Source organism: Drosophila novamexicana, unplaced genomic scaffold (genome assembly GCF_003285875.2).
Source record: "Drosophila novamexicana strain 15010-1031.04,08,12 unplaced genomic scaffold, DnovRS2.1 tig00000387-arrow-pilon, whole genome shotgun sequence".
Taxonomy (NCBI): domain Eukaryota; kingdom Metazoa; phylum Arthropoda; class Insecta; order Diptera; family Drosophilidae; genus Drosophila; species Drosophila novamexicana.
Genome location: NW_020824800.1, coordinates 5,594,704 through 5,605,529, shown reverse-complemented (window position 1 = coordinate 5,605,529; position 10,826 = coordinate 5,594,704). Strand labels below are relative to the sequence as shown.

Sequence of the window (10,826 nt, the reverse complement as noted above, 5' to 3'; positions counted from 1 at the left end):
ACACACACAGACGTAGGGTTATGTGAACTTTAACTGTGCTTTAAGTGCAAAGCTTAAAGCGACAGACAAATGCATGCAAATAAATAACAGTTATAATGCTCACCGATGAATGAAGAGAGAGAGAGAGAGAGAGAGAGTAAGAGAGTTGCAGCGTCTGTGTGTGCATGTCTGTGTGCGACAGCAGCTCGTAAAACTATCAAAGCGCAGTCGACGTCAACGTTGACTGCGCTAATGGCAGCGCGCTTAAATATTTACCAAAAGCCAACACAACGGCACATTATCCATGAGAGCTGCAGGTGTCACAACAACATGGCGCGCACGCACACCCGCACGCTCCTACGCATATACATGTGTGTGTCTATGTGTGTGTGTGTACAAGGAAACACCGTTGCGCGCATTCCATAACAAATCCCGCGATACAAATCCGCATAACTTCAAACGTTGCCGACGTCGACATCGTTTATTTGTATAAAATTAGTTTATGACGCGCTAAAACAAAAGGCGCACAGACACACGCACACAAACACTTTAAAAGCGCTCTGTACGCAAAGTTTATTATTTTAATAATTCTTTATATTTTGGCGGCTCTTTGACGCACAACAACAGGGCCAGGCAGACTGCACTGTATGAATCGAGCCTGGCAACTATTTGGTTAACCACGAATTTACAGACTAAAACTAAATGCATGCCAGCGATTTGTTTACATTTGTTGTTGTTGTTGTTGTTCTTTCAACATGTGTGCGTGTGCGTTATTAATTGCAATAATTGATGCCGAATGTGGGCGTATTTGGGTTTTAGCGCTTTAGGCATCTGTTTGTAACGTGCCATTCAAAAAGTGACACTCAAGCGCCATCTGGAGCATTTGTGCGCAGACCATATCGCACAAGCGATAGTTGCGCGCGCTGCCCTATCGATAGTTGCGACTTTTAAATTTTACCAATGCGCATAAAGTTCTTCAATTTAAGACACGTTTAGAATACTCTAATAATAATGCATTTATTTAGAATACAATTTGGAACACTTGTTTTTGATCATCTGCTTAGCCATTAATCAACTGAATATGTGACACGGCGCCACATCCTCGATTTCCTGCCCGTCCAGCGTTTTTATTTGACACTCGCATAGGAAATGCACAATTTTCCGTTCCGCCTGTCGTCGCTGCTCCGGGCCCAGCCCATCGAGCAGCATTTGCACCTTGCTCAACAGGCTCGTGGTTGTTGGCTGCGCCGGCGCGTTGGCTGCCTGCTGCAGCGCCTGCAGGCAATCCTTGGACTGCTGCAGCACAGTCTCCATGTTGGAGATGACGGTGCCCATTAGCTTCTCGGCGCTGGGCAGCAGTTGATCGTCTGCCAGGACGCTCTCTATCAAGGCCGATGAATCGTCCGTTATATCTTCCGTAAGGTTCCCCTCCGCTTCGTCCTCCTCCTCCTCCTCTTCCTCCTGCTCCTCCTCCTGCTCCAGCATGACAGGTATGGAGCTGGCGCTTATGTGCACCTGCTGCGCCTCCAGAGATTCTGTGTGTGATTCCAATAACTCATGCTCGTCGAGCGGCATTTCCATTTGCACATAGTCCATATGCGCCTTCTGCTCCGCCTCGCTGATCACCTCGAAATCATGCTGATCCTCGTACTGCAGCTCATCCTCCAGCTCGTCGTTGTCCGTGCTGTACGGATAATCCGCGCCCCAGATGTGCTCGCCCGCCGCCGGACTGAGGCTCTCGATTGATCTCTGCTTCGCCTGGCAGGCCGGCTGAGAAGTTTTGGGCGGCCGGCCGCGTTTCTTGATATTCTCAATTATCAAGGGCACGCCCTTGCGGAAATGCCGGCCCAGAAAGAGCAGATCGTTGAAATAACGCCAGGTGATCGGCGCCGCCGGATTAATTTGATTGTTGCGATATTCGCGGGCAAAGCGATCGCGCAGCTTCTTCCAGCGATTGTAGCAGAGTTCCTCTAAAAAGTAAATGCTCAAATTATATACGTAAGCTCATGCTGATCCTGGACAGCTTACCGGACACGCTCAGGCTCTCGGAGATGGCGCGCCAGGCTTCATTTTTGATCGACAGATTCTTGGAAATGCGTATTTTGTGTCTATCGTAGAGCACCGGATGCAGTTTGACCAGCTCGATGAGCTGGTGGCACAGCTCAATATCGCCGGGGTCCCCCTCATAGTCCTCGTCGCGCTGTTTCTTCTCCGGCTCCTCCGGGCGGATGCGGCGCGGCTTTCTGTGCCTGGGCTCGAATTTCATGCCATCGAGACTCTCGTGCTTGACCAGGCCGTGTTTGTAGTGATCCTTGAGGAAGAGCAGGCGCGGAAACATGTCCCAGTAGGTGGGGCTGTCCGGGTTCTCCTGGAACCGTCGGAACTCCTTGCCAAACCGATCGCGTATGCTCTTCCAGCGCGTAATGCAGGCCCGTTCGCTGGCGCCCATTTTTATTGAAATGGTTTTCCAGGCGGCGTCCTTGTTGGCCGCATTTTTGGCACTGCGTGCGCTGTCCTTGTCGTAGAGTATCGGATATTTTTCTATCAATCTGATTAGCTCTACGTCGTTCATTTGTTTGTTATCAGGTGAAAAGCATAAAAATAACTAAAAAACTGATTTTATTTATTTACTATTTTGCTCATAGGAAAACACCTCTGCTTTAACCAGGGCTGCAACTGGTAATCGATATTAAATGCTTCACTACCTTTAATGCCGATACTTCCATCGCTATGAAGTAAAATCGCGATAGCTGGCCACACACAAGTACCAAGTACCTGGCCACATGGATACGCGTATTGCATATTTCTGCTATTTTTATAATAAATAATTATAAATAAATGCACTAAGTGAACAATAAAATCAGCTGCAGTGGACCACAAGCTGCACAGCACACACGGCAACTGAAGAGTGAAAATTGCAACAAAACTGCTAGACCAGCAAGCGTGAGTGTTGGTTGGTGTGTCGGCTTGTGTGTGTGTGTGTGTTGGAATTTGCAAGTGTGTGTTCGGAGATCAGCCAAAAAAGCCGACATTAACGTACGGGCACAAAAACAGCAAACGCTGCGCCCATTTTTTGTTGTTGATTCATTAAATACGCTACACACACACGCATACAAACCAAGGCGACAGCGAAAAGCACAGTCAACGCGCGCGTGTGTGTGTGTATATTTCTTTTCAACTCATATGTATGCATGTACGAATGCCAGTGTGTTGGTGAGTTGGAGCAGCCAGTCCAGCAATCTCCCCCATAATAAGTAGCCGACTCTCACACCAACACAAACGCATTCGCAGCAGCAGAAGCAGCGACTGCGACAACGGCAGCAGCAGCAGCAAAGAAACAGTTACCGCACGAAAGAGCGCCGCATTCATAGCCGGAGCGGCAAAGGCAACGTCATAAATTTGTCATCGCTTTTGGTTATTTTCAAATTAGGCACATTTATATTTGAAATCGAATTGAGTAAAGAAAAAATCATACACATTTAATCAAGATGATATTGCTGGAAATCAATAATCGCATTATTGAGGAAACGCTCCTGGTCAAATACCGCAATGCACAGGCTGGGTAAGTCTTCTTCTTCTTCTTTCACTTCTTTTGCGCTGTCTCATTCGCTCTAACTGTTAAATTGCCCCCATTTTTTATTTTTTTTTTATCTATTCTCTTGCGTTGGCCCTTGTTATCAATTTTCGTTGCGATTATCAGTATAACACACACACACACACGCGCGGTTAACGGAGCCTTAAAAATCGGGTGTAGTTCGAACTTGGAGTACACTCATGCACTCGAATCTGTGAGTGTGTGCGTGTGAGTAGTGTTTGTGTATTCTCCCCCTTCTCCCATGGCCACCCGCGCAGCATTTGTTAAGTCATTTAACTCATTTATCGCATCATTGTGCATAATGCCAAGCTCTGTTATACACCTCACACACACACACAGAGAACAGAAATGCACTTGAGTCATCGTCGCAATCACACAAATGCCTTTTTGGGCGCCGGCTGCCAAAGCAAAACAGAGTACTCGATGGAGCCAAAGTGGCATATTCCGGGATTAATCTCGGTTTGTGTCTCAAATGCTCCCATATCAATTAATGGACGAACGGCATCCTGTTTAATCCTTTATATTATAACAGATGACTTGTGTTTGTGTACAGTTGCTCCAATCTGTTATACTCAGTGGAGTCAAAGAATATACCCCAATTTGTGTCTCAAATGCTCCAAAACTAACTAAAAGACGAACGGCATCCTGTTTAATTCTTCATATTATAACAGATGACTTGTGTTTGTGTACAGTTGATCCAATCTGTTATACTCAGTGGAGTTAAAGTGGCATATTCTGGGAATATACTCCAATTTGTGTCTCAAATGCTCCAAAACTAACTAAAAGACGAACGGCATCCTGTATAATCACTTATATTATAACAGATGACTTGTGTTTGTGTATAGTTGATCCAATCTGTTATACTCCATGGAGTCAAAGTGGCATATTTTGGGACTTTAACCTAATTTGTGTCTCAAATGCTCCAAAACTAACTTAAAGACGAACGGCATCCTGTTTAATCACATATATTATAACAGATGACTTGTGTTTGTGTACAGTTGCTCCAATCTGTTATACCCTTAGGAGTCAAAGTGGCATATTTTGGGACTTTAACCTAATTTGTGTCTCAAATGCTCCAAAACTAACTTAAAGACGAACGGCATCCTGTTTAATCCTTTATATTATAACAGATGACTTGTGTTTGTGTACAGTTGCTCCAATCTGTTATACCCTTAGGAGTCAAAGTGGCATATTCTGGGAATATACTCCAATTTGTGTCTCAAATGCTCCAAAACTAACTAAAAGACGAACGGCATCCTGTTTAATCTATCATATTATAACAGATGACTTGTGTTTGTGTACAGTTGCTCCAATCTGTTATAATCTGTGGAGTCAAAGTGGAATACTCGCTTTATATCACATATACTCCAATTTAAATTTTTAATCGAACAGCACTTTGTATAATGCTCTTCATCTCGCAATGGAAGTTGAACTAAGAGTTATTTCTAAATTGTGTGTGATAGTGATAGTATTTTTTTGATCTCTCGAATAGTATCCTTTTTAATTTCACATATAAAAATGTTAAATCTAATTTGCCGACATGGAAGGAATTTAATTATTACAATTTTTCCAATATAAAAGCTTCTTCATTAATCATACAATATTTCTGGTGTGTGTACTATAATCAAGCTGGTATGCGAGCGATAAGATATTGAATGGGAAAAAGTTAACTGTTTATTAATGTGTTTTTTTTTCATTGCGTATTATTTTGCAGGCTCAAACCAGAATCGATAGATATACGAATAGCAGACTTCGATGGGGTGCTATATCATATGTCCAATGTGAATGGTGATAAAACAAAAGTGCGGGTGCGTATTCGATTGAGTTGTTTCTCTTTTATTATGTACTATTGACTAACAATACATATTTTACCATATTTTATAGATAAGCATTTCGCTTAAGTTCTACAAACAGCTGCAGGAACACGGCGCCGATGAGCTTCTGAAACGGGAATATGGAAGTCTGCTGACCGATACGGAAGAAGGTAAAAGTATATATCAAATTGTTTATAAAACTATAAATTAAATGTTGTTCTTTTATTTGTAGGTTACAATGTTTCTGTACTTATTAATTTAGATGATATACCCGCGGACTGGGAGCAGATTGCAAAGAGAATTGGACTGCTGAAGCGCAATTGTTTTGCCTCGGTGTTCGAGAAATATTTCGACTTTCAGGAACAGGGCGAAGAGACCCAAAAGCGAGCAGTCATCAACTATCGCAACGATGAGACGCTGTAAGCCCCATTTGAAAAGTTACCTAAAATGTTTTTTATATTAACCTAACCTTAATCTTAATCCACAGCTATGTGGAGGCAAAGCCTGATCGCGTCACCGTTGTGTTCAGCACCATCTTTAGGGACGAGGACGATGTCATCATTGGCAAGGTATTCATGCAGGAATTGAGAGAGGGACGACGTGCATCCCATACAGCGCCACAAGTGCTCTTCTCGCACCGCGAGCCACCCTTGGAATTGGCTAACACCGATGCTAGAGTTGGCGACAACATTGGATATGTTACATTCGGTACGTGTTTCCCTGGATCTCTGAAATATCATCTTCTCTATGGAGTTAAAGTGGCATATTTTGAAGTCCTTTTTCGATTTGTGTCTCAAATGCTCCAAGATTATTTTATAGACGAACGGCATTCTGTTTAATTCTTCACGATTGAGCAGTTACTTGTTTCGTGTACATTTGTTCACATCTGTTATACTCTGTGGAGTCAAAGTGGCATATTTTGGGAATATACCCCAATTTGTGTCTCAAATGCTCCAAAACGAACTAAAAGACGAACGGCATCCTGTTTAATCACTTATATTAAAACAGACGACTTGTGTTTGTGTACAGTTGAAACAATCTGTTATACTCTGTGGAGTCAAAGTGGCATATTCTGGGAATATACCCCAATTTGTGTCTCAAATGCTCCGAAACTAACTAAAAGACGAACGGCATCCTGTTTAATCACTTATATTATAACAGATGACTTGTGTTTGTGTACAGTTGATCCAATCTGTTATACACAGTGGAGTCAAAGTGGCATATTTTGGGACTTTAACCTAATTTGTGTCTCAAATGCTCCAAAATTAACTTAAAGACGAACGGCATCCTGTTTAATCCTTCATATTATAACAGATGACTTGTGTTTGTGTACAGTTGATCCAATCTGTTATACTCCATGGAGTCAAAGTGGCATATTTTGGGACTTTAACCTAATTTGTGTCTCAAATGCTCCAAAATTAACTAAAAGACGAACGGCATCCTGTATAATCACTTATATTATAACAGATGACTTGTGTTTGTGTACAGCTTTTATATATTGTTATACTTTAGAATTTATTCTGTTTATCTGAACTTTAAAAACTAATAAGTTTCTGAAATTTGTATCTTTGCAGTGCTATTCCCTCGACATACCAACAAGGAGACACGGGATAATACTATCAATTTAATACACATGTTCCGAGATTATTTGCATTATCACATTAAGGTGAGTGACAGATCAGAGACTTATACCTGGTATTTGAAATATATGAATCTCTTGCCATATTATATAACAGTGTTCAAAGGCGTACATTCATTCGCGCATGCGCGCAAAAACCTCAGATTTCCTCAAGGTGCTAAACCGTGCAAGGCCCGAATCGAAGACTACGGAAAAGAAGACTATAACGTGAGTTATAAATAAAACTAGATTTGTTTTCTCAATCACAATAATAATACTCTTTATTTGCAGGGGGAGAACATTCATACGCAAAGAATGATGCGCTCAGTATAATTAGTTGTTTTTATATATAAAAATATAAAAATAAAATTGTGTATTAAAAACAAAAACAAAAAAAAAGAAAGTAAAACAAGAGATAAACCGCAGAATTTTGGCAAATGTTTCCACAACTAAATGGTGAAAATAAACCCAAACCGTAAATGAGCGTAAGAGAAAGTATTCCAAAATAGATAAATCTAAGAGCCGGAGCAAGTTAATGAACAATGATAAAAAAAAATATAAATAGTTATGCGTTATTTAAATTGTATGTGACTGTGTGTGTTTGTCGAGTCAGAGTCAGAGAATATGTGAAACAGAATCAGCGCGAAAATTTGTTACAGTCAGCGCCAAAAGTCAGCGTACACATTATGTATATCAAAACTAAAGAATTGTCAAGATGAAACATTTTAAACTAATTGCCTAATAAATCTAAGTGAAAAACTAATGTCGCAAACAATACAAACAATCTGTTAATGTCGCAATTGTCGTAATGCTGCCCAAAATCAGACAACCCAACTAGCCTGTATGTGTAGAGTATTAAAAAGAAAAAAAACAAAATCAAAAACAAAAACTACTTAAAGAACTTTGATACATTCATAAATCCAAAAAAGAAAGAACACAAAATAACTAATTACAATCGAAAAGCGAAAATATAACATAAACAGAATAAATCAAATGTTTAGACTGCGCTCTAGTTTTATTATCATGATGTTATAAAGTATATATAAGTTGTATTATAGATTAGATCTTAAATTTAACATTCTGCTTCTCGTTCATGCTTTCCACGCTCGCCTGCAGGTTCAGATAATCGCTCTGAATGCGCGCACAGACTGCAAGAGAGTGGAACGGATTGGGATCGTGTCAGGAGGCAATAGGCAAGTGAAAATATATATATAAAAATATTTAATTTTAATTATATGTATGTATAAGATCCTACTTACATTGGCAGTGATTTCTTATATAGATTAGCATAGAAGTACAAATTTATTCCAATAGTGCTTATTTTTTTTTTTTTATGGTGAATTTCTAGAAAGGCTCTAGGGATCATCATATTGTTCCAATTTGATATAAGCAAGTGCTGTGATGATAGAAAAGTGACAGAAGTGAGTGTTATTTATATAGTTGTACAGTTTATAAAAGTCGAGTCCTATACATACAGTGAAAACTTTACGAACGAACAGATTAATTTGGCAAACAATTATTTAGGTTTATAAACATTTTATTTTATATTTACGAAACTTAAGCTTAACAAAATATGTTTCATTTGATTACTTGTAAGCCTTGCCGTTCGTTCTAGCGAGCTTTCACTGTATTTATAGCTAAAACTAGCGTGCACTGCATAGGTTCAGACAGGCTCAACGAATCGTTTATCATATTGTATATACACATGCGTGAGTCTACGATAGAGATAGAGAGACAAGAAGAAAACTAAACCAAAAAAAAAAAAAAGGGCTTGGTCTCGCATTTGACAGTGGAAGAAACTGGGGCGCGTACAAAGTAATACACAAATTTCGTTAAATAGCTGCGAATCGCAAAAGTCGCATCCGAGCGATACTCTGTATATAATTATATGTGTATAGCATAGACGTACCTTTCTGCAGATCCATATCGTCCATTTCGGAGTTTTTGATTTGTTGCAATTTTTCGCGAAACTTTTTGGTTATCTGTTTGCGTTGATAGTCGGCTTCGATTTCCTGTTTGGTGCGCGGTATGCGAAAGCGTATGCAGCAGCAGACCATTATCACTGCAAATACCCTGTATTTTTTTCGGAATTTCCTTATAAATAGAGTCAAGCCACACTCACTAATACTCATTAGTATGCCCAGAACGGAGGCTATGATGTGCCAGCGCCGAAAGCCGCCTATGGTGATTTTTTCTAGCCAAGCTTCCTTTGGATCTATGTCAAAGATATCCGTATCGTCGTCCATTTTTTTTTTTGTTTCGCGCACGTATTTTCTGTCAGCCTTGAAAATGTGCCCTATTTAAGCCTCAATTTCACGTCCGGCTGCGTTGCCCGGCCAATTCGGACTGTTCACTTGGCCCGCAACGGAGCCACACTCAATATGCTTTGGCTAAACTGGGTGCTAAACGCATACACAAATGAACTGCCCTTTGTTCTAGGGCTACTTGCGGCACACCCTGTATGGGAATGTGTAGGAAGAGTGTAAAATAACAAACAAGGCAGGTGCAAATAGGTTGACAGGTTCCCAAATACCCTGGAAACACTTTGATGAAGTTTCTGGAAACTCTTTTGAATATCGAATTCGAACTGAAAATGTAATTAATATCGAAAATTGTTTCGAATATCTCTGATTTCGATTAATATCGAAAATTCTTTCGAATATCTCATTTTTCAAAAATTCGAAAATTCTTTCGAATATCTCATTTTTTCAAAAATTCGAAAATTCGTTCGAATATCTCATTTTTCAAAAATTCGAAAATTCTTTCGAATATCTAATTTTTCAATTAATATCGAAAATTTTTTCGAATATCTAATTTTTCAATTAATATCGAAAATTCTTTCGAATATTTAATTTTTTCATTAATATCTGAGATATTCGATTAAAACTCTTTAGTATTTGTTACATGATTCATGATTTAACCAATTCTGAATATTATTCTATAAATTCTGGGATTATTAACATTCATCTTGTGTCCTAGAAAACAATGTGGTCAGAAAATTTAAAGTATTTTCCAACAGATATGTCAAACTGTGTTCTTTATATATTAGGAAGTGTATTTTATCAATGTTCATATAGGGCTTGTTTTGAAAACAGTGTGACCAGTTAATGTTAGGTTTTCCTCAGAAAGGATAATAGGCCATAAATACCAGATCAAACTTTTCTTAACACAACATTTTCTAAACAGTTTTAAGCATTTATATGATTGTGAAAAGGATTAAACCCCATTTATTGATTTAAAATTTTCTCCATCTAGTGTGACCAGTTTAATTGAATAATTCTGTCAACAGTCAGGCTACACTTAAAACCAATATACCCGATCAGCCCACAACTGAGTGATTCCTGGTAATGCTAGATATTTTCTCCAACAATATGGTCCTTTTGTGCATATGCGAAGTAAAAGGACAACGGACGCCCTCCAGAACTGGGCGCGGTTGCCGCATGCCAGCACAACGGGACGAAGCAATTTTGCATACTAACAGGGCTAACAGGCCGAGAGGGAGAGGGGGGGGGGGGGGGGGAAGAGAGAGAGATAGACTATATAAGTAGGAGACAACATGCTGATGGTTAGCTACAAAGGAAGCCACATGCTGGGCGCACCCAGCTCGAGGAGCTAGCCACAGCAAACGTTCCGCCCCGCTCGTTTGTTAGATATTTAATTTGTTGACTTTTTGCCAGCTTTAGGGCGGGCGGGGGAGGGGTCAGCGACAAAGAGTGTTTGCCTAATGACTGTGGCATTTTCAGTCTGGCGTGCTTGTCGCGGGCTTTAAACATTATGTGATTGCAATTACAAATATTGTGAATAGATGACCTTTATTAAT

At 40.0% G+C, this 10,826-nt stretch overlaps 3 protein-coding genes across 4 annotated transcripts; 1 reads left to right on the top strand and 2 right to left on the bottom strand.

Annotated features, from left to right (window-relative positions):
- Window positions 1-1,003: 1,003 nt before the first annotated feature.
- On the bottom strand, window positions 1,004-2,634 carry LOC115759931. Its single transcript, XM_030701069.1, has 2 exons — window positions 2,008-2,634; window positions 1,004-1,949 (listed from the first exon to the last, which is right to left on the bottom strand). Exons 1-2 carry the CDS (start codon window positions 2,549-2,551, stop codon window positions 1,051-1,053), a joined length of 1,443 nt encoding a protein of 480 aa, XP_030556929.1. The 5' UTR covers window positions 2,552-2,634; the 3' UTR covers window positions 1,004-1,050.
- A 124-nt stretch (window positions 2,635-2,758) lies between these two features.
- LOC115759932 (actin-related protein 2/3 complex subunit 2) lies at window positions 2,759-7,937 on the top strand. Its single transcript, XM_030701070.1, has 8 exons — window positions 2,759-3,541; window positions 5,289-5,382; window positions 5,459-5,558; window positions 5,621-5,807; window positions 5,876-6,096; window positions 6,963-7,054; window positions 7,125-7,234; window positions 7,298-7,937. Exons 1-8 carry the CDS (start codon window positions 3,468-3,470, stop codon window positions 7,323-7,325), a joined length of 906 nt encoding a protein of 301 aa, XP_030556930.1. The 5' UTR covers window positions 2,759-3,467; the 3' UTR covers window positions 7,326-7,937.
- Window positions 7,938-8,034: 97 nt separating this feature from the next.
- LOC115759933 (transmembrane inner ear expressed protein) lies at window positions 8,035-9,266 on the bottom strand. Of its 2 annotated transcripts, XR_004017562.1 has the most exons (4): window positions 9,129-9,266; window positions 8,916-9,068; window positions 8,266-8,402; window positions 8,095-8,154 (listed from the first exon to the last, which is right to left on the bottom strand). XR_004017562.1 is itself a non-coding variant. In XM_030701071.1 (3 exons), exons 1-3 carry the CDS (start codon window positions 9,250-9,252, stop codon window positions 8,066-8,068), a joined length of 366 nt encoding a protein of 121 aa, XP_030556931.1. In that variant the 5' UTR covers window positions 9,253-9,266; the 3' UTR covers window positions 8,035-8,065. The 2 variants fall into 2 exon arrangements, 1 of the variants encoding a protein (XP_030556931.1); XM_030701071.1 differs by lacking the exon at window positions 8,266-8,402 and having other exon boundaries at window positions 8,035-8,154.
- Window positions 9,267-10,826: the final 1,560 nt, after the last annotated feature.

Coding starts and splice junctions, on each gene's coding strand:
- LOC115759931 (XM_030701069.1), bottom strand. CDS start 2,551: ATGAACGACGTAGAGCTAATCAGATTGATAGAAAAATATCCGATACTC. Junction 1,950..2,007: donor CGAGAGCCTGAGCGTGTCCG/GTAAGCTGTCCA, acceptor TTTACTTTTTAG/AGGAACTCTGCTACAATCGC.
- LOC115759932 (XM_030701070.1), top strand. CDS start 3,468: ATGATATTGCTGGAAATCAATAATCGCATTATTGAGGAAACGCTCCTG. Junction 5,383..5,458: donor GTGATAAAACAAAAGTGCGG/GTGCGTATTCGA, acceptor CATATTTTATAG/ATAAGCATTTCGCTTAAGTT. Junction 6,097..6,962: donor CATTGGATATGTTACATTCG/GTACGTGTTTCC, acceptor GTATCTTTGCAG/TGCTATTCCCTCGACATACC.
- LOC115759933 (XM_030701071.1), bottom strand. CDS start 9,252: ATGGACGACGATACGGATATCTTTGACATAGATCCAAAGGAAGCTTGG. Junction 9,069..9,128: donor GGGCATACTAATGAGTATTA/GTGAGTGTGGCT, acceptor GGGTATTTGCAG/TGATAATGGTCTGCTGCTGC. Junction 8,155..8,915: donor CGATATGGATCTGCAGAAAG/GTACGTCTATGC, acceptor ACTCTCTTGCAG/TCTGTGCGCGCATTCAGAGC.